A 26,350-nucleotide genomic window follows, 5' to 3' on the forward strand; every position below is an offset into this window, starting at 1 on the left:
GATATTCTGGGAAGCCTCAACTCACATTAATATCGAGGATAATTTTGGCTGCTTTGTACCTCTGAGTTTTCAGATTAGGCACTATTTGAAAAAAATAGACTAAAATGCATATTAAATATTCAGTATGTCTGTTCTTGCTTTCCGTATTAGTATGTTTTCTAAATAGATTTACATTTTATAAAAAAAAAGTTTATGAATTCAGGATATCTAAAAAGAAAGCAATATAATAGCCATTCTGTAAAGGAGATAGAACCACCAGAGAACAGATTTTCCCACCGGTTTTACAGATTTTCCCACCGAGGAAGACCTCATTCAGACGCATGGTGGCGCTGTTGGCTAAGAAGGGGAAAGATTACAACAGGAGATACTGGAGTCCGAAGGCTAGAATGTAACAGGACCAGAATGCAGGAGCAGAGAGACGGGTGCTTCGCCTGGTATCGCTGAGAAAAACAAAATTATAAAGGCGTTGGATTAACTGAATCCGTAGAAAGGAAATATACAGACTAAAGTCAATCTTTCGGAAATCATAATTCTGCAATGAATTTCCACTAGTGTCGTTATTTCCCGATCGATGTCTGTGTGTTCTTTCCTATTAAGAATGGCGGATAAGAAGAGGAGAACAACAATCAAAAGGCAAGTCGCTTCTCTCGTTCTGTTTCTTTGCGTGTGGGCCCTCGGATGCGAGACGGTTCGCTATTCTGTGCCTGAGGAAATGGAAAGCGGGTCCTTTGTGGCTAATGTAGCAAAGGATCTAGGGCTAGACCCGAAGAGACTATCTGCTCGCAGGGCCCGTGTGGTTTCCGAAGGCAGCCGCCAGTATTTCCAGTTAAACAGCAACACCGGGGACTTGTTTATTAGAGAGAAGGTGGACAGAGAGGAATTATGTGGGGAATCGGAGCCCTGCACGGTGCAATTTGAAATAATCCTGCAAAATCCCTTACAAGCCTATCCCGCTGAGATAAGAGTTTATGATATAAACGATCATTCTCCAGTGTTCTCAGACAAGGAATTTATTTTAAAAATCCTGGAAACGTCTGACCCTGGGTCTCGATTTCCCTTGGAAAATGCCCAGGATTTAGATGTGGGAAACAACAGCCTCCGGAACTACAGCATTAGCAATAAAAATGATTACTTCCATATTTATACGCGGGTTCGGAGTGACGGCAGGAAATTCGCAGAGCTGGTGCTGGATAAACCGCTGGACCGCGAGGAGCAGCCGGAGGTGAGTCTTGTGCTCACGGCCGTGGATGGCGGCTCCCCCCCGAGGTCAGGCACAGCACAAATCCGTGTCATTGTCCTCGATGCCAATGACAATCGCCCTGTGTTCTCTCAGACCACTTACAAAAGTCGAGTTCTGGAAAACAGCCCCAAAGATTATCTGGTTGTCACTGTTTCTGCTACTGATTTAGACGATGGAAATTATGGGGAAATATCCTATTCTTTTAGCCAGAAATCCAAAGAAAACAGTAAAACCTTTCATATAAACCCAGTGACAGGGGAACTTCGACTCACAGGCCAATTGGATTTTGAAACGATTGAAACATATGAGCTAGATGTTCAGGCCACAGATGGCGGGGGGCTGTTTTCCCACTCCAAAGTGCTTGTGGAGGTGCTGGATGTGAATGACAATCCCCCGGAAGTTAAAGTAACATCCCTCACCAGCCCCATACCTGAGGACTCCTCGCCTGTAACAGTGGTGGCGCTTTTCAGCGTCAGAGACCGGGACTCCGGGGACAACGGGAGAACAGTCTGCTCCATAGAAGATGATCTTCCATTTTCTGTGAAAACAACTTTCAAAAATTCCTACTCTCTAGTGACTGAATATGTGCTTGACAGAGAGAAAGTATCGGAGTATAACATCACCATCACAGCCAGAGATTTGGGAACTCCCAGTCTCTCCACTGAGGAGAGAATCGTCGTGAAAATATCGGACATTAATGACAATTCCCCAGAGTTCAATCAAACATCATACACTATGTATGTCAGAGAAAACAATGGCCAAGGCGTCTTGATAGGGAAGGTCAATGCTTTTGATTCGGACTCAGAGCAGAATGCCAAAGTGACATACTCTCTTTTGCCTGCTGAGGTAGGTGGCCTTTCGCTTCTGTCCTATATCTCCATAAACTCGGAAAATGGGAATGTGTACGCTCTACGATCCATGGATTATGAACATATAAGAGAGTTCCAGGTCACAGTGAGAGCTGCAGATGGCGGGTCCCCTCCACTAAGCTCTGAAGTCATTGTCCGAGTTGTGATAATTGATGAAAATGACAACGCGCCCTTCATTTTATACCCTCTGCAGAACAACAGCGCCCCCGCTAATGACCTGGTTCCCAGATCGGCGGAGGCGGGTTACCTGGTGACGAAGGTGGTGGCTGTGGATGGGGATTCTGGTCAGAATTCTTGGCTTTCCTATCACTTGTTGAAGGCCACAGACCCAGGTCTCTTCACTGTGGGTTCCCCAAATGGTGAAATCAGAACCACGAGGCTAATAACAGACCGAGATATGATGAAGCAAAAACTCATTGTGCTTGTTAGAGACAGCGGAGAATTGCCCCTTTCTTCATCTGCAACTCTGAACATAGCTCTAGTGGAAGGCTTTTCGGACGCACACATGCAGTTTACAGATGTAGCTGTGGAAGAGGAAGAGAATGGCACATTAACTCTGTACTTAATAATTTCCTTGTGTTTAGTATCGTTTGGTTTTTTTATTTCAGTGATAATAGTTATAATTATCAAGCTTTATAGAAGAAGGAATTATGGAGGAAAATACATGTCTGCTTCTGGCAATTGTTGTGGAGATAGCAACTTCCAGAATAATTTGGTAGATGTAACGAGTAACGGAACTCTGTCTCACAGTTATCGTTATGAAGTCTGCTTAACATCTGGATCAGGAAACAGTGAATTCAGATTCCTCAGACCCATTATCTCCTCTCTTCCATCTCAGCATGGCAATGCTGGAACGGACTCTGGAAAAGAACAGGATCTTCTTACTAACTTTGATCTGACCACGGACATGAAATCAGCGAACCAGGTAAAATTAACTTCTCATTCTCTATAGTTTTTTCTTATATTTTTTATTATTGATTTAACATATGCCCACATTTAACCATATTTAAAGAAAACATCATAAATATTTCACAATTAATCAGAATGCTACTTTTATGTTCTATTGGTTCTTGAAAATGAGTTTAGTTTGATCTGTATATATTTAATGTTTCGTAGCCTGTGTTTTGATTTAGAAACGTTTGGAATATTAGATATCTTCAGAGACAAGTATCCGAGAATATTAATATACTATTGGTCCATTGAGTATGCACGTTATAAGGAAATGATTAACCTACTGTTTTGGGGAAATATTCTTGAATATTCTAGTAGGGATAACTGGTTTTTGTCTTTGATCAAAGACTGCTGGTGTCATTAAAGAAACAGACTCTGTCAGAAGCGCGGTTTAACAGGGAATTGAAAATGATAAATTAATGCATCCAGCTATTTTCTCATTGTTATTGTTACTGTCACCCAGGACCGAATTAAGGCAAAGGAGGCCCTAGGTATACTCTATGAGGGCCCCATAACACCACACCCACACTGTGACCCCACCCACATGGGAAGGCTCTACCCTCCTGCTGGGATGAGCTCCTCTTTCGGGCTAGCTGCTGTCTCAGGAGTCAGTTGCACTCAGTTTATCTTTCTAGAGTTTTCCTTGCATACATGAGAGCTAGACATATCTTTAAATGAAAGCCGAGACTCTGATTTAATCACGTGACTCTAAGAGCTGGGGCCCTAGAAGTCTCTGCTGTTACTCCAATTACGTCATGTAGTCAATCTTAACTTTGTCATATTGCTTTATTCTGTAATGGAAATAGCTCCATGCGTACTATTGACTTTATATATATAGTGGATTGACTTTATATATACAGTGGATATATAGTGCATTTGTCGAAAACATATTGAAAGCTGTATAGTCTCAGGGTATATTGAATCATATCAGAATTCTATCTGATTTTTAACTGATGTGTTAGTACAGCAGAAGACTATTTTAATGAATAGAAATTAAGCAACTGATCTACTTGGTGTTGTGAAATTAATTGATGGTGTTGTATGCAGTGATATAGAACTTGCAAGTTTGTATTTACACTATATTTTACAGTGTTTTTTATATTTTTGTAATAAATAATGTAACTTAAATTAGTATTAAGGATTATTAGAAATAGATTCCTAGAGTCATAAATTGAATTTTAAAATCGTTCATGATGTTGTTATCTTGGCCTTTGCAGGTAGATTTGCAATTTATTTCTGGTTTGATAACACTAGGTGATGAAAGATTATATAGCAGATTTCCAGACTTTTTCTTTTTCTTCTTTTGCTGTTGTAGAATGTTTCTAAAATGTGTGTGTGTGTGTGTGAGTGTGTGTGAGTTGGATTCAATTGACATTCACTTACAACCTACCTTAACTCTTGCTTTAACATATTTTTTATTTTGTAATTTTCTGCTCTAAAAAGGTTTAAAATCAGATTGGCATATAAAAGCCATAGGAGTGGGGACCTGCTATGACACATCTTTAGAAATCCACTAAAGTAGGGTTGCTGTCCTAAATACATTAGCAAGTTGATAGGAAATTTATGTTTTGGGGAGATTTATACATGACACAGAGTAGAGGATGAATGGGTGTGAGGATGGATGGGAGGGAGACTTTATTCAAAGAGAAATCATTAAACATTTCAGATTATATATATAGAAAATGTTAAGCATCTACAGTTTTAAAAACAGTGAAAAGACCATTTTTGCCAGTCGTCCTCTATGCTTTCTATGATCCATGGGTGTTTCCCATGACCCAATCCCATATCTGTCCCAACCCACTGCACTCCCATTTCTTTCATGGTCCTCTGCATTCTTTTTCTGTGATTACCTTCCTGACCCTACTTCCTGTCCCTTGTCCCCTTTCCATTCCCCCTATCATGTTTGCAGAAGGTTATGATTTGCTCGTTATGATTATGCTATTTGCATGCCTTTATCATTTTTGTATTTAAAGTTATAAGTATTAGCTTTATACCTGGATTTCAAATGTTTGCCCCTGGGGTAACACCCATGAAGTAATTAGCCAGCATATCTTGGAGGGACTATTCAAATTGAGTGGCCCATCGAAAGAACATTTAGCTGACAATGGACGGTGGGAGACGCCCATCTACACTTAATGGAATTTCCTGCTGTGATTAGGCAAAATGCATGGACATGTGACTTGCCTGTGTAACTTCAAACTCCATCTTGTTGCTGTGATTTTCCACAGAAAAAACAATGGAATGCCCTCCACATGGCAAAAGCTATAAAAGGCCCTGGAAACACCTCCATTGGGTTTTCAATCCTGCTTCTTACCTCTGGAGGAACTTTGTTACAAACTGAAGCTCAGAATGACCCATCCAAATTGTGGATGTACTCCAGAGACTTGACTTAAGCCAGCAGTTTATTCCATCACTGCTACAAGCCTGAACCAAGAACTTTGCCATTACTGGATATAATCGATTCCTTTAACCAATTTTAACTTTCTTTCTTTCTTTCTTTCTTTCTTTCTTTCTTTCTTTCTTTCTTTCTTTCTTTCTTTCTTTCTTTCTTTCTTTCTTTCTTTCTTTCTTTCTTTCTTTCTACAAATAAACCTTTAGATTTTTAGATACTAAAGGATTGGCATCAGCATGATTTTTGGGTAAGATCTAATCTATATATTGACCTGGGTGTATGGCTGGTCCTTTGGGATCAGAAGAACTTATTATTTGATGAAATGGGTTGTAAAGAACCACTCATCTCTGAATCCAGTGTTTTTGGTGGTCATATAAGAACTAGAATGCCTGAGGAAACTGCCTTTATGTTTTCTTGTTAGCCAGTGTGGTGAAACAGGAATTTACTTTTGTGGCTGGTTTGATATATCTTATAAAAGAATAACCATCAATTTTGGGTTGTGTTTGCCCTATTTCTCAGCAGTTCATCCTGAATTTGGCATCGTCAGTTGTGACCCACTAAGGCATGGTTACAGTGCCCTACATACATATTGCCATACTCAAGACTGACAACTAGACCCTTATTGTCTGCAGACAGAAGCTCTGCCTGTTAGGCTAAAGAAGAGACTCCAGTTGTCCAAGATTTGAGACCTTTCACTTCTCAGTTTCCTCATATCTGTGCCTCTGTTTTAAAAAGGAAGGACCCTCACATTGTCAGAGGATAGCTCATTTAAATATCAATCAGGGGAGGAAAGACCAAACCCATGCTGGAATTTGTGTTAGTCCATCCTTTCTGATTATAGTAAGGATTTCTATATGAATTACTATTTTCTAGAAAGAAACATCTCCTTTTGCAAACTAAATTTGCCTACAGAGCTACCACTCTAATTCAGTACCATCCCTAACCACTTAACCTGCTTCATTTGAAATGATAAACTTTAAATACTAAACAGAGTGGATATAGCTACCACAAAGTGGGGTTAGAGCAGAGGATAACTTGGAACTTGTATAATTTATTAATGTATAAAAAATAACTTTATGCTCTTACCTGATCTTTGGAGACTTGAATCACACAGTGCATCACCCAGCCTGGAGTGAATTCTCCAACTCCTCATAGTGAATGTGCTGTAGAAAAAAGGAAAATGAAATTTCTATTAACAATACCAATAATAATTGATCATTAATAATACATTTAATAAACTCTGGGGGCTGATTTGTCATTCAGCGGGGGATAGCTTGCCAGTTAAACTCAATATGGAGCATACAGGCAAACTGATAAGTATTATGAATGGAGTAAGGAAGGCCACAGAAGATCTTAGCTGGACTGCAGGTTCCTCCCTCTCCAGGGTTTGTTGTATGGACTCAGGCAACCCCAGGTTGATGTCCTGCAACTGTCCCAAACAACCCAAGAAAATGGGTCAACAAAATATTGTCAACAAAAGAGTGAAATGGACTCTTTGTGAAAAACCTGAAGAGAGAGGCTGGAGAAAATGAATTCTCCACCCTGGAGGAGAGAAACAACAACAATCCAGAGAAAGAAATGACTGAGCAAGCGTAGAGTGGCTGGACAACTGATAACTTTATTCTGAATAGGAGAATTTAGGCAAATGGAGACTGAAAGCCTGAAAAAGGAGATTAGTGGTGTTAAACCGCATGCAAAAAAATTGGAAGAAGCTGTCGCACAGTCTGGAGTGGCTCACAACAGTTAGGGCCTATCTCAGGACCAGGGCCAGCTCCAGGCACCAGCGAAGGAAGCAGGTGCCTGGGGCGGCCAATAGAAAGGGGCAGCACTCCGTCCGTCATCAGGGCGGCATATCCGTGACTTCGGCAGCAATTTTGTGGCGGACCCTGCAGTCCCTCTTTTCCTCTTCAGTGGCACTTCGGCTGCAGCTCAACCAGGTTTGTTTCCCTCCCCCACTTTGCCGCTTGAGGCAGCAAAAAAGCTGGAGCCAGCCCTGCTCAGGGCAGACTGTCAAAAACAAGGAAGACACACTGTACTAGTGGGGGGATTTATAATTAGATTTCACCAAGCCAGTAACAAATGTGAACTCCTGGATCACTATATCAGTCTTACCATGAAGTCACAGGCAGTCGTCTTAGACTCTCCAGTTCATCTTGCCACTCTGACAAACTTAGTGAAAAATAGTCACTTACACCAAAAATCCCACTGCATTCAGGTTGCTTCCAGTCCCAAGAGACCAGTCATTTACCCCAGATCAACTGGTATCCTAGATCTTACATTAAAGACTAAAAGAAAAGGAGTACTTGTGGCACCTTAGAGACTAACAAATTTATTTGAGTATAAGCTTTCGTGAGCTACAGCTCACTTCATCGGATGAAGTGAGCTGTAGCTCACGAAAGCTTATGCTCAAATAAATTTGTTAGTCTCTAAGGTGCCACAAGTACTCCTTTTCTTTTTGTGAATACAGACTAACACGGCTGCTACTCTGAAACTAAAGACTAAGGTTTATTAATTAGGAAATGGGAATAAGAGAGTTATTTACAAGTTAAAGTAAGCAAACATACATACTGAAATGAGTTATCATCTAAATCCTGAGTGACAGAGTTGAAGTGATCTGTCCATCCAAAGGGTCTTTCAGGACAGACCCAGGAGGCAGCCCTGGGGATCTGTGGCTTCAGTTTAGAGTCTCTGGCCCTTCCGAATTTAAACAGCTAAAAGGATGGAACGTTTTCCTGTGGTTTTGTTTTATTCCTTCATTCAGCAGTGATAGGGCCATTAACCAATCCTTTGTATTGCAATGATTCTTGATGGCTGGTCTGATTTTGATAATCCTTCTGGATGGGTGGGGGTGGGGGAATGATTCCTGTGCCTGAGTTCAAAAGTTCAAGGCATGCATTTTTAAAGTTATAAAGCAAAACTTACATATTTTCTTATAGCATGGAATTACAAATGAGATTAATGCATGAAGCAACTGACAAGCATTTCATAGAGTCTAAACACTAAATACATTCTTATAAAACTAATACCTATTTTGAGCAAAACTAATATACAGGTGAACTGGTCCGGTCCATGGGCAGCCCTAGACTAGCTGCCAGCAACTGGCACCCTAGGCGAACCATGCAATCAGCACCCTACCCCCAAACCCCAAGGGCAGATCTAGGCTGAGGTGTTTGGTAAACTGTGAAACATTTCGCCCCTTTTTTCCTTTTAATGTTTTTAAGAGTTTTTTTTTTAAACAGAGGCTTAATTATTCGGTTTGTCTGTCTGTCCGTCTGTCCAACCAATGTTTCTGAGATCTGATAAAATAGAGACATGAAATTTTCAGAATAGATTTGTACATGACAGCTAGATGATATTTCAGTCCGATTTAAAATAAAAATGCATTAAAAATGTTAATTATAATGTTTATTATTACAAATCCAAAATCATCCATTACACTATCCTGCTTTAACTGCCATTACCACCACATCCAATATAGAAAGAAATAAGAAAACTGTTCAATGAACTTTAACCTGTATTTACAAAACATTCTGAATAAAAACACTCTGTGCTCTTAAAACATTACTTTTCTTGCTTTAAGTTTTGAAAATTCAGTCACTAGTTCTTTTAGATCCAGTTTTCCAGCTATTTCATGTTCTATTGACATTGTGGCAAGTCCAACAAGTCTCTCTTGCACCATTGTTGAACACAGATATGTTTTTATCAATTTTAACTTCGATAAGCTATGTTCCCCACTAGCTATGGAAACTGGCAAAGTTAGAAGAATGCGTAGAGCTATAAAAATGTTTGGAAAACTGTGAGTTTATTTTCACAAACAAACTTCAGTACTTCTTCAGGAGTGGAAAGTTTCTTCAGTCGTCTTGAAAAAGCCTGAAGCTCACTACACAAATCTGTGTCTTTTGAATTTTCATGAGTCAATGCCAACTCCAGTTTTATACAAAATTCTCTTATCTGTTTTGCTGTTTTCTTTTGCAAGCTGTGTATCATCATTTAGAAAGCCAAATACTGACTCTAGCTGCTGCATCTGTTGAAATCTTTCATCAACCGAGTGAATAGCAGTATCAAGGACAGTGAAGCAGAAATTCACTTTGAACCTTTGTTTTGGGTTCTGAATGGGTGTGTCTCATCCTTCATATGAAAAGTGCTGTTTCTTTTGCCAAATGTGAACTGGCTCTGGTTCAAATACTGTCAGAAAGTCTATTTCTTCAGCAAGCTCGAGAGAATCTACCAGTGTTGTGTCGAACCCTTCATCACTTCTGAATTCCTCCAGAATATTTTTAGTTTGCTGCAGTTTTTGAATAGTAGAATGTATGTTCAAGTTCTTTTCCTGAAACTGCTTACTAGTGAGCTTGGAAAGGACATTTGCAAGAACTTCTGCATGTGAACCTGCCATATTGCCAGAGGATCCAGTAAAGGTAGTATCATCAGAAATTTCAATTAGGGCATCATAAATGTTTCCAAGTTCATGGCGAAGAGGCTTCAAAGCATCAATGCGACTCTCCCATCTTGTCTGACTAAGTGGTTTCACAGTTAGAGAATTCACATGGCGAGTCAGAATCTCCCAATGGTATGTTGGGCCTGAGAAAAAAAACACATAAACACGTTGCACCAGGTTAAAGAAACTGCTTGCCTCCAAACAGCATCTAGCAGCATCATTGACAACCAAATTCAGAGAATGCACATTGCAAGGAAAGAAAAAGGCCCTAAGATTGATTTCCATCATTTTCCTTTGCACACCATTGTCCTACCCTTCATATTACTCCCATTATCAGAGCCTTGGCTACATACATTTTCAACAGATAATTACATTGTTTCAAGCTCTTGTAGAATAGCTTCAGTCACAAATGCTCCAGTTGTCTCCTTCAGTGGTATGAAACCCAAAAAATGTTCCTTTATGAGCACTTCAATCTTATCTTCATCTGCAGACTTTTCCATATTGTGGCAAATTGCTGGCACTACTTTGATGGGTCTAGCGCTTTCTCTTCTTGGGGAGGGTTCAGGGCACTGTTTCTCACCCCTAAACTGGGGTATTAACTGCCCCACTAGTGTCCTAGAGGAGGGGAGTGGAGAGGGAGGGACCCGGGCTCACCCTCTACTCCGGGTCCCAACCGAAGGGCCCTAGGGATAGCGGTAAACCACTTGAACTAGCGTTTCCTTCCCCTGGGCTACTTCCCTCTCCTGACCTTCAGTTTATGGGGCTTCCTGCCCTCCCTCTGCACAAACCAGGTGTCCGTTTACCTAGGGTTTTGGTCTTCTTAACCCACCGCAGCACTTCTCCAAACTCTCCTCTACTTCCCTCCAAACTGCTCTCTGCTCTAACACCAATCCACTCTGCTTCAACTCCTGCAAACTGCTCTCTACTCCAATATCAATCCACTCTGCTTCAACTCCTCCAAACTGCTCTCTACTCCAACACCAATCCACTTTGCTTTAACTCCTTCCCTTGTCTGATTGAAGTAGGGGGGTTTTATCAGGTGACTGGCTTCAGGTGCTCTAATTGGCTTCAGGTGCTTTAATTAATCTATAGCAAACTTTCTTCCCTCTACAGGGAATAAGGCTCCCTTCTAACACTCTCCTGCTGCCCTCTCGCCATGCTGTATCACAATATCCACAAAATGAATGATCATCCTCATTTGTTCAACATGACTCACATCTGGTGTACAGTCCAGTATTATTGAAAGTATTTTGCAGAATGGGCAGCTTCTACAATTTTATTTTTAATGGCATTTGCTAGGATTTGAATCAGTTCATTCTGCATATTTTTCCCTAAGTAATGAACCTATATTTCATGATCCTTCATGAGTGGATCAAACAAAGCTAGATATTCAACAATTTTTTAAAAGTTTCCATTACCTGGAGTGTATAATTTTTCATTTCTACCACGGCTGCAGAATGCTACATTTTTCCCACTAAGAACTCTCACTAAAGCAATCAGATGCTCTAATATTTGTTGCCAATATTCTTCTTTTTCCTTGATCACACATAAATTTTCTTCCTCAATAGTTTTTCCTTTTTTCAATCGTAATTCAAGTTCTTTTCAATTTTGAAAACATTCCAAACGTTCTGTACTTATTTCATGTGAAGAGAGAATTGAAGACATGTTTTTCCAGTCCTTCAAACCATTTTCAGTAAGTGATGTACCAATTGCTTGATTTCTAAACAACCTGCAGCAAAAGCAAAACACAGAGTCCTTCGACAATGAATATTGTAACCAGTTTCGATGAATTTCTTCCCCATTAATGAGTTGCCTCTTGTAATGCTGAGCAGAGAATTTTCTTTTATTTCCATCCTTGGGGAAGGGAAATTCATGAACTTGTTCGGGTCCATGTTCCATGAGAATTTGCCACACACTGTCATCACATCTGGGCCATGAAGTTGGTCCCCATATTGTAACTTGTTTGTAACTTCCTCATCCTTTCTTCCTTCTACTTTATTTACTTCAATTTCTGCATGTGTCTCTGAAGGTAAATAATTTTTCTCCACTTCCATATCAGTCTGATGCTGTGAGCTGCCTCCATCTAGAAATAAGTTTCCATCATCTTGAGTTTCCAAACTGCTTTTTTATGGATGTGAGCTACCCTCATCTCGAGGTAATATACCTTCATCTTGATGTGCCAAACTGCTTCCATGCAGATGTGAGCTAACCTCCTCTCCAAGTAAAATTCCTTCATCTGGATGCTGTGAACTGTTTCCATGTTTGTTTGGATTAAAGAGAAGATATTTCAGGAAGGATCCCTGCTATTTTGCTTGGTCATTTTCCTTCTCAGCATTTTGTTTATGATACTCAGCTCCTGAGGGTTTTCTTTTTCCTCTTTCTGCCATGGAGTATTTGAATATTGTTATGTACGGTGCTACCGACTGCGAGCATTATAGCATTAAGGATGGCTGATACACCCACCACATGGCTGGTGATTTAAACCACATTGCAGCCATCCCAACACGTCTTTTCACTGCTTAAAGGTTCAGTGATTAGTAGCATACACTCACTTACCTATTAAAACAGTTAGTCACAGCGTTTACATGGAAACAAAATGACCTTTTTCAATGTTATAACCCGACACCGGTTGTTTGGAAAGTAATACCCTTCCTCATGGTTACCCGCTTGGAGTGTAATGTCATCACTTTCATAGTCTATTAAGCGTTAACGCTGTTACTTTTCTTTTATGGACCTTATTTATTACATGTGAACTAGTTATAACAAAAAAAAGTTCATAATTATACAGCCCGATAATAACGCTATGGTTTAATAATGCTTAAAGATACTCACATTTTGGATTTATAACGCTGAAAGACATTATTCTTTATTCTTTGGCACCAAGAAACACAATTTTCCACAGTATTTTCTTAGTTCTTAACCATCTACCTGTGATGCGTGTTAAAATGTATGACATGTATCAACGTCTGACATGTATCAACTTGTGATATCTCCGCTCTACATGAATTTCCGGCTATGCGACCTTGATGTATGTTCGAGTTAGGTGTCACTAGCATTGCAGCTCTTGCCGCTGGTGTGTTTCATTGTGGCTGAGTTATTGCTTATGAAATTGCAGAGTGGGTCATCTTGACCCTATGTCACAAATTGAAAAAAAATTCGCTATAATATTATTTATTTTTGCAGAAAATAAAAGATTTGACGTATTAATAAATTCTCAGAAATGTAGAGAAATGAATTATACTCACACGGGAATTGAAATAATGACATCCTCATTATTTTATTTGTATTTATTTTCATCTTTTTCATTTTTTTATTTGATTTTTTTCCTCGAATTTGGCACCCCATTTAACCAGGCACCCTAGGTGACCGCCTAGTTCACCTATATGAACGGGCCGCCCCTGGTTAGTTCTTAGCTAATGCCTGCAGTCTGGGCAAGAGCTGGCATCTGGTCTGCCAGCATCACAGAAGCAACTATACAGGATGAAGAGTAGCCACAAATGAAAGAAATATTGAGGAGATGTGAGTCCTCAATATTTGACACATCACTTGAAGAAAGAAAAAGAAATGTAAATGATTTGTTGATTGAGATAATGAAGCATGTCAGAGACACTGAGCACCAACCAGCACTACCAAGTATGAAATTTGTATACTGGCAAAGACTGGAAGATAAATAACAAGCATTGAATGAAGCTGTCAAGGTTCCTTTCCCATTCTGAACTCTAGGATACAGATGTGGGGACCTGCATGAAAGACCCCCTAAGCTTATTCTTCGCAGCTTAGGTTAACAACTTCCTCAAGGTACAAACTTTGCCTTGTCCTTGAACCCTAAGCTGCCACCATCAAGCGTGTTAAACAAAGAACAGGGAAAGAGCCCACTTGGAGATGTCTTCCCCCCAAAATATCCCCCCAAGCCCTACACCCCCTTTCCTGGGGAAGGCTTGATAAAAATCCTCACCAATTTGCATAGGTGAACACAGACCCAAACCCTTGGGTCTTAAGAACAATGAAAAAGCAATCAGGATCTTGAAAGAAGAATTTTAATTAAAGAGAAAGTAAAAGAATCACTTCTGTAAAATCAGGATGGTAAATACCTTACAGGGTAATCAGATTCAAAATGTAGAGAATCCCTCTAGGCAAAACCTTAAGTTACAAAAAGACACAAAAACAGGAATATACATTATATTCAGCACAACCTATTTTACCAGCCATTTAACAAAAGGAAATCTAATGCATTTCTAGCTAGATTACTTACTAACTTAACAGAAGTTCTGAAGAGCATTCCTGACTGAGTCCTGGCAAAAGCATCACACAGACAGACAGACCCTTTGTTCCCCCACCCCTTCCAGCTTTGAAAGTAACTTGTCTCCTCATTGGTCATTTTGGTCAGGTGCCAATGAGGTTACCTTAGCTTCTTAATCCTTTACAGGTGAAAGGGTTTTGCCTCTGGCCAGGAGGGATTTTATAGTTCTGTATACAGAAAGGTGGTTACCCTTCCCTTTGTATTTATGACAGAAGCACTCAAGAATGCTATAGAATATTAGCCAGTTGCATTCTACAATTTATGCTACACCAATAATAGCAGCTCCTCTGCTTAACAGCAAGCTATCTGAGGATGTGAACCAATGGAAAACTCCTATATTCAAGAAGGTCCATGGAAAATGAAGGTTAAATCAGATTAAGTTTTGACACAGTTGTGAAGAAAAAAATGTGAATAGAAGCTGATCACACTGAGTCACAGCCTTCAGAGAAATTCTGCACAAAGTTGTCAATACCAAGAGAACAAACTTTTTAAGAGACACCCTAAGAGATTCTTTGATCAGATTGACCTTAAAAGCATAATAATAATAATGAATAAAATAGACAGCCAAAAAATAATATGAATGAGTTTCTGCATTACTGGAAGGAAATCTGGTCTAACGATATATAACATAACCAGCCAGTAGACTGGATTAAAAATGCGAGAGAGAAATTTAAAAACTACACAGAACAGGAATACCCAAGAAAGAAATGGATGAGGTACTGAGAAGAATGAAAAAACTGGAAAGCACCTGAACCACACAAGAGCGTGGATTCTGGCTGAAACACTTAACAACACTCCATGGTTGTTTACTTGAACAGTTTAACAAATATTTGAAGAATGGTTGTCAAAAATGGATAGTGAAAGGGATACACATCCTCATACAAAGAAAGAAAGAAAGAAAGAAAGAAAGAAAGAAAGAAAGAAAGAAAGAAAGAAAGAAAGAAAGCTGCAGTGATTCTATGAATTATATATAATATAACAATTATTAAGATAATGTTGAAGTAAAAAGAAAACTGTACAGAGTTTAAGCACAGAAGTTTCTGGTTATCAGGGAATAAGGTACAGATTATCAAGGGGTATGAAATTCAGTTTAGGAACTGGTGGCATAAGGAATACATAATCTGCAATCTCCCCGATTGGCGGTAAAAGTTTAACAGGTCAAAGTACAGACATTGAGATATGGGAGTATGTTGTCCATATAATGGCTATGTTTGGGTGTGGAGTATTATGGGTGGATATGATGATGAGGATGGATCTACCCTCATTTGATGGGATTTAATGTTCAGTGAGTTTATGGTTCCAGTTCATATGGTCCAATGGAAAAAGTCTCTCTGCCCCTTTCCCATAGTTGATGCACGATGTCGTACTGGCTCACACCTCCTGGTACTGTCGGTGGCTGGTGATGTGTTAGATGTAGATGTCCCTGGGCCATCGGATGGTGTCCGAAACCATGAGACATGAGCCATGCGTAGCGTCGACCGATCCCACAAGTCCGCAGCACACGCTCGTTGCAGGGGTCCCAAGCACCCAGAGCTCCTACAATCAGGGCATCCATCTGCACCTCGTAGCCCTTTGTTTTCAGGGTGTCGGCCAGGGGGGCGTATTTTTCCAGCTTACGAGCTCTGGCTTCGCAGAAGGCCAGGGTCCTGTTCTCGAAGGAGACCATAATGTCAACGAGGATGATCTTTTTCTGGCCTCGTCAGTGACTATCACATCAGGTTGCAACTGGCTGTCAGTACTGGGGATGGCGCAGTTCACGGTGACCTCCCCCAGGTGCGGTGCGATGGCATTCACCAGACGGTTCTGGATGGCGTTGTGGCGCAACTGCCAGGCTCTGGAGTGGGGCTGGCAGCTGCACAGGACATGGGGCAGGGTCTTGTTGGAGTAGCCGCACTTTCTGCACGCTTGTCTCGGTTCCCGTGGTGGACGGTTCCGTTGAGCGGGATGCAGTTGAGCAGGGTGCGGTGGATGAACCGCCAGTCAGCGAAACGGATGAAGCTGCTCAGGCGAGGAAGTGGTTGCTGGCGTCCCACTTGCTGGTCAGTTCGAAGGCTTTACCCTGGTCCAGTTTACACTTCAGGGTTTCCATGTACAGCGAGTGGATTGCTGCCTTCAGGGTCCTCTCCAGCATGACCCTGGCACTTGGGGTGACTATGGTGTTGTCGTCGGACCTGATCTGCGGCACCAGGACTCCCAGCTCCTGGCGCTCCTCGCACCACTCCCAGTGGCAGCCCATGCGCTTCCCCAGGCAACGTGTGGCAATGCGAGCATGGGACCACAGTGAAGCGATGTCGTGCCTGTCCCATCCGAATTCGCCATCCAGGGAACCACTCAGGAAGCTGGCAGTGTCTTGGTTGGAGGGGGCTCTGCCGATCCGCTTCTTTGTTGTGTCATGGAGCGCGTTTGCTATCATGTGCTTACCAACTATGCTGAAACTTCTACCAGCAATTCTGGCAAAGAAGATATAGATAGTGCTAGCTCACAATGGAATGCTGCCTCCTAATCTGATCAAGTAGGCTGCACAGTAAACATGAAAGAGACAAAAGACCACCACAGGCTGAACAGGAGGATCACAGAATATATAAAACAAGAAAAGAAAAATTTAGAGATGGTCTGGCTAGACTACCAAAAGCACCTCATATTCATGGATCATTGAGAGACTGAAAATTCACAAGGTTCATCCAAAGGTCATTTCCTTTCTGGAGCAATCTATGGTTAACTGACACACGAGACTGTACCTTGAAGAGACTGTCATTAATGAGGTCCAAATTAGAAGAATCTTTCAAGGGAATTCCTTATCACCAGTGCTGTTAATGGTAGTGATGCTACTGCTGACATGGATACTTGGTGAGCTAAATTGTGGTTGTCAAAACAACAAAGAGCAACAAACAGTAAACCATTTGTTTCACACAGATAATCTGAAACTATATGAACAGTCACAAAAGGAGATTGTGATGAAGTGTACAAACCCCACAATGAGTAACAAGGGGTTAAGGAAGTACTCTGGGCTCAGCCAATGCCACGCTGCCCTGCCTGTAGAAAATGTGACAACTGGAGGAGTGGTTAAAAGGCAGGGGAGTAGCTCATCTTGTGGCAGACCAGGGAGGAGTGCAGACCTGCTACTTGCAGATCCAGGAGAGATGAGTTGAGGGAAGGCAGAAGAATCTCTCCCTAAACAACTGCTCAAAGATCCCCCTGAGGAAAGGGAAGCCCTGCTTCAGGGAAAACCTGAGTGGAAAGCATTCCCCTCTCCCTCTCACATGAACACTGGACTTGATTGATCCCATTTATTTGTTGTTTGGATTACCCAAGCAAGGGAAAATCATTGGACTGAGCTGGTCCTGGGAGGCTGGGTCATGCCACAGGAAGAGGCAGTTGCCTCCCAAGAGGAAAGGAGAACAACCTCATAACATGCAGCTCCCAGAAGGTGCCTTGGGGTGAGAAGACAACCCTCATGCTGTCTTAGTCCAGATAGCTATCTTGGGACAATCTCAGGGTGGTGGTAGGAAGTGACCCAGGGCGGGCTGCCTTAAGCATCTCTGGCTGTCATAGCCCAGTGAAGTGGCAAAGGGGCATTGCTGACACATCTACCAATGTGATATATGCCATTATGTGCCCGCAATGCCCCTCTGCCATGTACATTGGCCAAACCGGACAGTCTCTACGTTAAAGACTAAATGGACACAAATCAGACTTCAAGAATTATAACATTCAAAAATGGGTCAGAGAACACTTCAGTCTCTCTGGTCACTTGATTACAGACCTAAAAGTGCAATTCTTCAACAAAAAAACTTCAAAAACAGACTCTAACGAGAGACTGCTGAATTGGAATTAATTTGCAAACTGGACACCATTAAATTAGGCTTGAATAAAGACTGGCAGTGGATGTGTCATTACACAAAGTAAAACTATTTCCCCATGTTTATTCCCCCCCCCCCGCACTGTTCCTCACACATTCTTGTCAACTGCTGGAAATGGCCTACCTTGATTAACACTACAAAAGGTTTTTTTTCTCTCCTGCTGGTAATAGCTCACCTTAACTGATCACTCTTGTTACAGTGTGTATGGTAACACCCATTGTTTCATGTTCTCTGTGTATATAAAATCTCCCCACTGTATTTTCCACTGCATGCATCCAATGAAGTAAGCTGTAGCTCATGAAAGCTTATGCTCAAATAAATTTGTTAGTCTCTAAGGTGCCACAAGTACTCCTTTTCTTTTTTCTGAATATTGCTGTGATTCTTCATGTAAGGGACCATCTATCACAGAAATGTACTCAACTGGGTTGCAAGTCATACTGGATTACCCAGGGGGACTGTCTGCGACTCAGTGTTAAGGCTGGTAAATTGCCTGAGGTGTTCGTAGTTGGTGTGGTTGATTGATGAAATCTAAATTTGGAACTTGCAATGAAATTGCGGGTTTGTGCCCAGCTTTTTAACAGCCTTCCAGGAGGTTGGAACTTGGGTTCTTGTGTCACTGTTGGGAACTTCATAGGTACTATCTAAAATATTTCTTATCCTGGGCCCTACAAATACCTTGGAATCAGAGGACTTTTGGAGTTGCAACATAAGGAAAATGAAGAAGAAGACAGAAAAGATTGTTACAGATTAAGAAGAAACTACTCTAAGGACAAAATTCAACTCAAAGAATTTGATCTGACACATTAATATATGGTTGATACCAGTAGTAAAATATACTGCTGGAGTGATCCACTGGAATCAAGAGGAGAAGAAAAAAATTGAACTCACTTGTGATTGAAGATTAACAAACTCATGGTTTGTAGAAGGATATCTCAAAAGAGAGATAGAGAGTCTCATTAAGAGTGCACAAGAGTAGTCCTTAAGGTTTAATTATGTTTGAAACAAAATTGACTGACAGAACTGCTCCCCAAATGGCAGAATCTGTTCTGAAAAGGAAAAGATGGTGGAGCATGTATTGAGCATCTTCAGGTGCCTGGCTGGAAGAGAATATATGAACAGATGGTAGTTAAGTGTCTGCATTGGTATCTCTATGGCAAGTATGGATTGAAACACACCATGTGGTATTATGACCACCAAATTGAAAGTGCTCTAGAAAATTACTAGATAAAAATGTATGGGATATGGCAATTGTCTCAGACTGAATGGTGGAGGTAAACAGCATGGCTATAGCTGTTGCAGAGAAGAAGGAAAACAAGAGATGTTAATTGATCTGGCCTTACCAGCAGACAGAAACATAAAAAAAGAGAAAATGGCAAAGTATGAAGAACTCTGCCACAAAGTGGAATGATTATGGAAAACTGGAACAAAGACAATCTCAGTGATTATTGGGGCACTTAGTTCACTAAGGATATTAATAAGCAGCTCAAGAACATGTTAGGAGTGTAACACATCACTGCAATGATGCCTGCACTGCCTCAAGAGTGTGAATACCAGCCTCTGCATAGACTGTCTTACCACCCAGATGAGTGTACTTTTATCAAAGATGGTCCCTTACACCCAAAATCACAGTAATATTCCAGTTTCTCCCAGTCACCCTGGTCAATTGCACCTTAGATCTCACATTAAGACCATGCTTGTAATCAATCATATAATATCTATAAAGATTTATTAAAGAGGAAAAGAAAATGAGTGAGTTACTTACAAGGGTAAAACAGGTAAACCTAGATACACTAATGAGTTACAATCTTAAATTTAAAAAGGTGTAAAAAGGTTCTATGACCAACAAGCTCTATATGTCCTTCATTACTAAACCCAGCTAAACAGGTGGGGATTTCTCATTTATGCCTAGAAACACTTTGCCCCCTAGAGTCCAAGCAGCATAGAGATACCAAGTTTCTTTTGTTTGGGGTTTTCATCACCCTCCTGCCATGTGCTTTGAGCCGCAAACTGAGCTGATGGGAGGAATCCACTTACATGATTCATACTCATGGGGAGGAAAGCAGAACAAGAAAATACTTTTGTCCTCTTATTGACGGTATGTAGAGAAATTCCAAATGCAATGCCCACAATAGTCCCTCTATGGATGGACCTTTCCTTTTGGGAAGGGCATTACAATTTCTATTGAAGATTAGCCGTTCACACTAATGTCTCTCTCCTGGCTGGTGATTTACACAGTCATAGAGTGTCACAAATACAACTGCTTAAATATTACCTTACTATATGGGATACAGATGTTATAAGTGAGATTCATGCATGCAGCAACTCACAAGCATTCAATAAAGACTAAACAGTAAACACATTCTTAGAATTATAATACCTGTTTTAACAATGCTAACACACAGGTGAGCCAGGCTGATTCCAACTATGCATTTGTCAGTGGTCACTTGAAACCTAGGGACCCTGGCATGAGATGGCACCTGGTCTGTCAACATCACAATCCCAATCAATAATCTCCAGAAGACAGCTCTCTTACACACTGCAAGAATTTTAAGGAAAGTCAAAGGAGAACAAGTGCCTTTGAGGACCTGAAATGCAGGAATTCTATGGAAAGTTTAACAAACTCCTGAATACCCAAATCTGTGGTGCTTTGGGTATAAATGGTCAGGATTTATTGGAGACTCATAGGGATAAATTTTAGACAGTAGCTTTCCTCTTTTATGCTTAAAACGATTGTATATTATGAAGGCTATTGTTTTTAAAAAATCCCCATAATATAATACTGAGGGATAATACTACTATTACTAAAAATAATAATTTTCTGCTTTTTATAATAGTTAAATAATACTAAAGCCCAGAAATTAGTCCTAGGGGAACATAAATAAAGTTTATAATATGTAATCATATTCATAATGATCTGCAAAATATGAATATATAGAAGGGAAAGGTGAACATAACTGGTCGTATAAACTGAAATGTAATTGAACAAAACTACCCCTGTGGGTTGAAATTACTAGTCTCATTACTTCATGTAGATTTTCACTACTGCATATTGCATATGTATAAAATGATGGGGTCTAAATTAGCTGTTACCACTCAAGAAATTCCACTGAATGCATCTGATGAAGTGAGCTGTAGCTCACGAAAGCTTATGCTCAAATAAATTTGTTAGTCTTTAAGGTGCCACAAGTACTCCTTTTCTTTTCATTCAAGAAAGAGAACTTGGAGTTTTTGTGGATAGTTCTCTGAAAACAGCCACTCAATGTGAAATGGCAGTCAAAAAAGTGAACAGAATGTTGGGAATCATTAAGAAAGGGATAGATAATAAGACAGAAAATATCATATTGCCCCTATATAAATCCATGGTACACTCACATCTTGAATACTGCATGCAGATGTGGTCGCCCCATCTCAAAAAAGGTATATTGGAATTGGAAAAAGTTTGGAAAAGGGCAACAAAAATGATTAGGGGTATGGAGCATCTGTCATATGAGGAGAGATTAATAAGACTGGGACTTTTCAGCTTGGAAAAAAGGCTACTAAGGGGAGATATGGTAGAGAGCTATGAAATCATGATTGGGGTGGAGAAAGTAAATAAGGAAGTGTTATTTACTTCTTCTCATAACACAAGAACTAGGGGTCACCAAATGAAATTAACATGCAGCAGGTTTAAAAAAAACAAAAGGAAGTATTTTTTACCCAATGCATAGTCTACCTGTGGAACTCCTTAACAAAGGATGTTGTGAAGCCCAAGACTATAACAAGGTTAAAAAAAAAACTAGCTAAATTCATGGAGGATAGGTCCATCAGTGGCCATTAGCCAGGATAGGCAGGAATGATGTCCCTAGCCTCAGTTTGCCAGAAGCTGGGAATGGGTGACAGGGAATGGATCACTTGATGATTACCTGTTCTGTTCATTCCTTCTGGGGCACCTGGCATTGTCCACTGTTGGAAGACAGGATACTGGGCTAAATGGACCTTTGGTCTGATCCAGTATGGCCTTTCTTATGGTTCTTATGTTCTTATGCATGAATAGGTATAATATTTTACATATATTGTAGGATTTCCTTCATTCGGCAGTCTTCAAAATATTTATCTCCTTTGTATATATGTTTTTGATAAAACACAGCATATGTAGAAAAAATGATAAATGTTTTTTCAAAACTCGTGTTACTTCCAGTTATTATGCCTGGTGGCACTGCTGCTCAAGAAGGCATAGAAAGAAAACAGCGGCACTGAGGACTCCATTGCTCAAGGAGACTGTAGACAAGCAGGAGAACTGATGTGATCAGTGTGGTCAGCGAGAGGCGATCATAGCATTGGGGAAGAAGCGCAGAACAATGCATTTTAGCAAAAGAAGGAAACCATTCACAAGCCCAGCTACTGCTGATGGATGCATGACGATAGTTTGGAGAGTAACAGCATTCACTGAAGGGAGTTTATTGTCTTTATGATGAAAAAAGTGGCTGCTCTGGAGAAACGGGCGTTGAAAAGGCATGTTCTGTGTCTGGTTTTTCATCTTTGTGTGTTGGTGGCAGAATCGGAAACGATTCGGTATTCTGTGTCTGAATAAATTGAAAATGGGTCTATTGTCACTAATATTGCAAAGGACTTAGGACTTAAAAATAGGAAAACTGTCTACTCAGAAGGCCCAGATTGTTTCTGAAGGAACAAACAGTATTTTGAAATCAACCGTGACACCGGCGATTTGTTTATCAGACAGTGGACCAAGAGGAGCTCTGAGGGGCAAATCGACCCATGCACAGTAAATTTGGAAATATTATTGGAAAATCCATTGCAAATGTACCCAGCTGAAGTGAGGGTTTATGATATAAATGATCATGTGTTTGTTTGTTTGTTTGTTTGTTTGTTTGTTTGTTTTAAAGGAACAGTTTTTAAAAATCCTGGAAACATTTGCCCCTGGATCTTGGTTTCCACTGCAAAATGCCCAGGATTTAGACGTAGGAAATGACAGTATCCAGAACTACAGCTATATCTCTAATGCCCATTTTCACTTCTATGGCAATGAACATGGTGATGGCACTGGCAGAAATATGCAGAGCTGGTGCTGGATAAAGCATTGGATAGAGAGCATCAGCTGGAGGTGAGTATGTTGCTTATCGCTGTAGATGGTGGTTCCCCTCCGAGGTCTGGTATTGCACAAATCCCTGTCATTGGTCCAGATGCCAATAACTTCTGCAGATAAGGACGGTACCCAGAAGTCACCTACTACAGGACAGGCCCAACAAAGAGAGCCACTAGCTGTCAACTACCGCCCCCAACTAAAACCTCTCCAGCGCATCACCAAGGATGTACAACCTATCCTGAAGGATGATCCCTCACTCTCACAGACCTTGGGAGACAGGCCAGTCCTCGCTTACAGACAGCCCTGCAACCTGAAGCAAATACTCACCAGCAACTACACACCACACAACAGAAACACTTACCCAGGAACCAATCCCTGCCACAAACCCTGTTGCCATCTCTGTCCGCATATCTATTCAAGGGATACCATCATAGGACCTAACCACATCAGCCACACCATCAGGAGCTCGTTCACCTGCACATCTACCAACGTGATATATGCCATCATGTTCCAGCAATGCCCCTCTGCTGTGTACATTGGCCAGACCAGACAGTCTCTACGCAAAAGAACAAATGGACACAAATCAGACGTCAGAATTATAACATTCAAAAACCAGTAGGAGAACACTTCAATCTCCCTGGACACTCAATAACAGACTTAAAAGTGGCAATTCTTCAACAAAAAAGCTTCAAAAACAGACTCCGATGAGAAACTGCAGAACTGGAATTAATTTGCAAACTGGACACCATCAAATTAGGCCTGAATAAAGACTGGGCATGGGTGGGTCACTACAAAAACTAATTTTCCTCCTCCTGATACTCACACCTTCTTGTCAACTGTTTGAAATGGGCCACTTTGATTACACTGAACTCATTAGCACTACAGAAGTGATTTTTCCTCCCTTCTTGTCAACTGTTGAGAATAGCCCACCTCCACCTTACTTGAATTGGCTCATTAGCACTGACCCCCCACTTGGTAAGGCAACTCCCATCTTTTCATATGCTGTGTATTTATACCTCTCTACTGTATTTTCCACTCCATGTATCTGATGAAGTGGATTTTAGCCCATGAAAGCTTGTGCCCAAATAAATTTGTTAGTCTCTAAGGTGCCACAAGGACTCCTCATTGTTTTTGCTGATACAGACTAACACAGCTACCACTCTGAAACCAGTGATGAGAAGGTGGATATGAGTCAGCAGTGTGCCCTTGTTGCCAAGAAGGCTAATGACATATTGGGCTGTATTAGTAGGAGCATTGCCAGCAGATCAGGGTAGTGATTATTCCCCTCTATTCAGCCCTGGTGAGGCCACATCTGGAGTATTGCATCCAGTTTTGGGCCTCCCCAGTACAGAAAGGATGTGAACAAATTGGAGAGAGTCCAGCGCAGGGCAACGAAAAAGATCAGGGGGCTGGGGCACATGACTTACGAGGAGAGGCTGAGGGAACTGGGCTTGTTTAGTCTGCAGAAGAGAAGAGTGAGGGGGATTTGATAGCAGCCTTCAACTACCTGAAGGAGGGTTCCAAAGAGGATGGAGCTCGGCTGTTCTCAATGGTGGCAGATGACAGAACAAGGAGCAATGGTCTCAAATTACAGTGGGGGAGGTCTAGGTTGGATATTAGGAAATACTATTTCACTAGGAGCTTGGTGAAGCACTGGAATGGGTTACCTAGGGAAGTAGTGGAATCTCCATCCTTACAGGTTTTTAGCTTGTCAAAGCCCTGTCTGGGCTGATTCAGTTGGTGTCGGTTCTGCTTGAGCAGGGGGTTGGATGGTATGACCTCCTAAGGTCTCTTCCAACCCTAATTTTCTATGATTCTATGATAATCCCCCTGTGTTCTCTCGGGCCACTTACAAAGCTCAAGTTCTGTAAACAGCGCCAAAGATTATCTGGTTGTCACAGTTTCTGCTACTGATTTAGATGAGGGAAATTATGGGAAAATATCCTATTATTTTAATGAGAAATCTGAAGGAAATATCAAATATTTTCATATAAACCCAAAGTCAGGAGAAATTCGACTCCAAGGGGAACTGGATTTTGAAGTGATTGAAACATATAAGTTAAATATTCAGGCCACAGATGGCGGAAGGCATTTTTCCCACTCTAAAATCCTTGTGAAGGTTGTGGATGTTAATGACAGTGCCCCAGAAATGAGTGTAACATCCCTCACCAGCCCCATACCTGAGGACTCCTCTCTGGAGACTATAGTGGCCATTTAAATTATCAGAGGCCGTGACTCTAAGGACAATCAGAGAACACTGTCCACCATCCAAGATAACGTTCCTTTTGACCTGAACCCAACGTTTCAGAATTATCATGCTTTAGTGATCAAAGGCAGACTGGAAAGAGAGAAAAAAAAATCATCCTACAATTTATTTGCAGTGGATTTCGGTTCTCCCAGTCTAAGTACCAAGAAGACTGCAACCATGGAATTGTCCAATATTAATGATAACCCCCAATATTCAATCAAACATGCAACATTATGTATATCAAAGAAAACAACAACCCAGCTGTACTGATAGGAAGGGTAAATACCATGGATATGGATTCAGAGCAGAATGCCAAACTGACATACTCGCTAGTGTAAAGTGAAATAGGAGACTTTATTTCCTTTATTTTCTTCTCTCTCCGGAAGATGGGACTGTGTACGTTCTGTGATCCATGGATTATGAACAGATAAAAGAGTTCCAGGTCACTGTGAGAGCTGCAGATGGCGGGTCCCCTCCACTAAGCACTGAAGTCATTGTCCGAGTTGTGATAAATGATGAAAATGACAACGCCCTACCCTCTGCAGAGCAGCAGCTCCCCAGCTAATGACCTGGTTCCCAGATCAGTGGAGACGGGTTACCTGGTGACTAAGGTGGTGGCTGTGGATGGAGATTCTGGTCAGAATTCTTGGCTTTCCTACCAGCTGCTGAAGGCCACAGACCCAGGTCTCTTCACTGTGAATTCCCAAAATGGTGAAATAAGAACCACAAGGCTAATAGTAGACTGAGATTCGATAAAACAAAAAGTAATTGTGCTTGTTAGAGACTGCAGAGAATACCCACTTTCCTCATCAACAACACTAAATATACTTCTAGTGGATGGATTTTCAGACCCTTCGGATAGGCAATTTGTTGATTCATCTAAGGAAGCAGAAGATGAGCAGGACTGCACATTGACTGTGTTCTTAGTACTTTCCTTGTGTTTAATTTCATTTCTTTTTCTGGTTTCAGGAA

The 26,350-nt window shown here is 41.0% G+C and overlaps 1 protein-coding gene and 1 pseudogene across 3 annotated transcripts in view; both read left to right on the plus strand.

The window, feature by feature from the left end:
- Positions 1-398: 398 nt before the first annotated feature.
- LOC119859844 (protocadherin gamma-C5-like) overlaps positions 399-26,350 on the plus strand; it is a 372,734-nt gene continuing 346,782 nt past the window's right edge. For all 3 annotated transcript variants that reach the window (XM_043490724.1, XM_038412595.2, XM_038412598.2), the window contains exon 1: positions 399-3,034. In XM_043490724.1, the coding sequence (XP_043346659.1) occupies positions 572-3,034 (2,463 nt within the window). In that variant the 5' untranslated portion in view covers positions 399-571. The remainder of the gene's footprint in view (positions 3,035-26,350) is intronic.
- Positions 22,125-23,410, plus strand: LOC122455502 (annotated as a pseudogene).

This window comes from Dermochelys coriacea, chromosome 8, assembly GCF_009764565.3.
Source record: "Dermochelys coriacea isolate rDerCor1 chromosome 8, rDerCor1.pri.v4, whole genome shotgun sequence".
Classification (NCBI taxonomy): Eukaryota; Metazoa; Chordata; order Testudines; family Dermochelyidae; genus Dermochelys; species Dermochelys coriacea.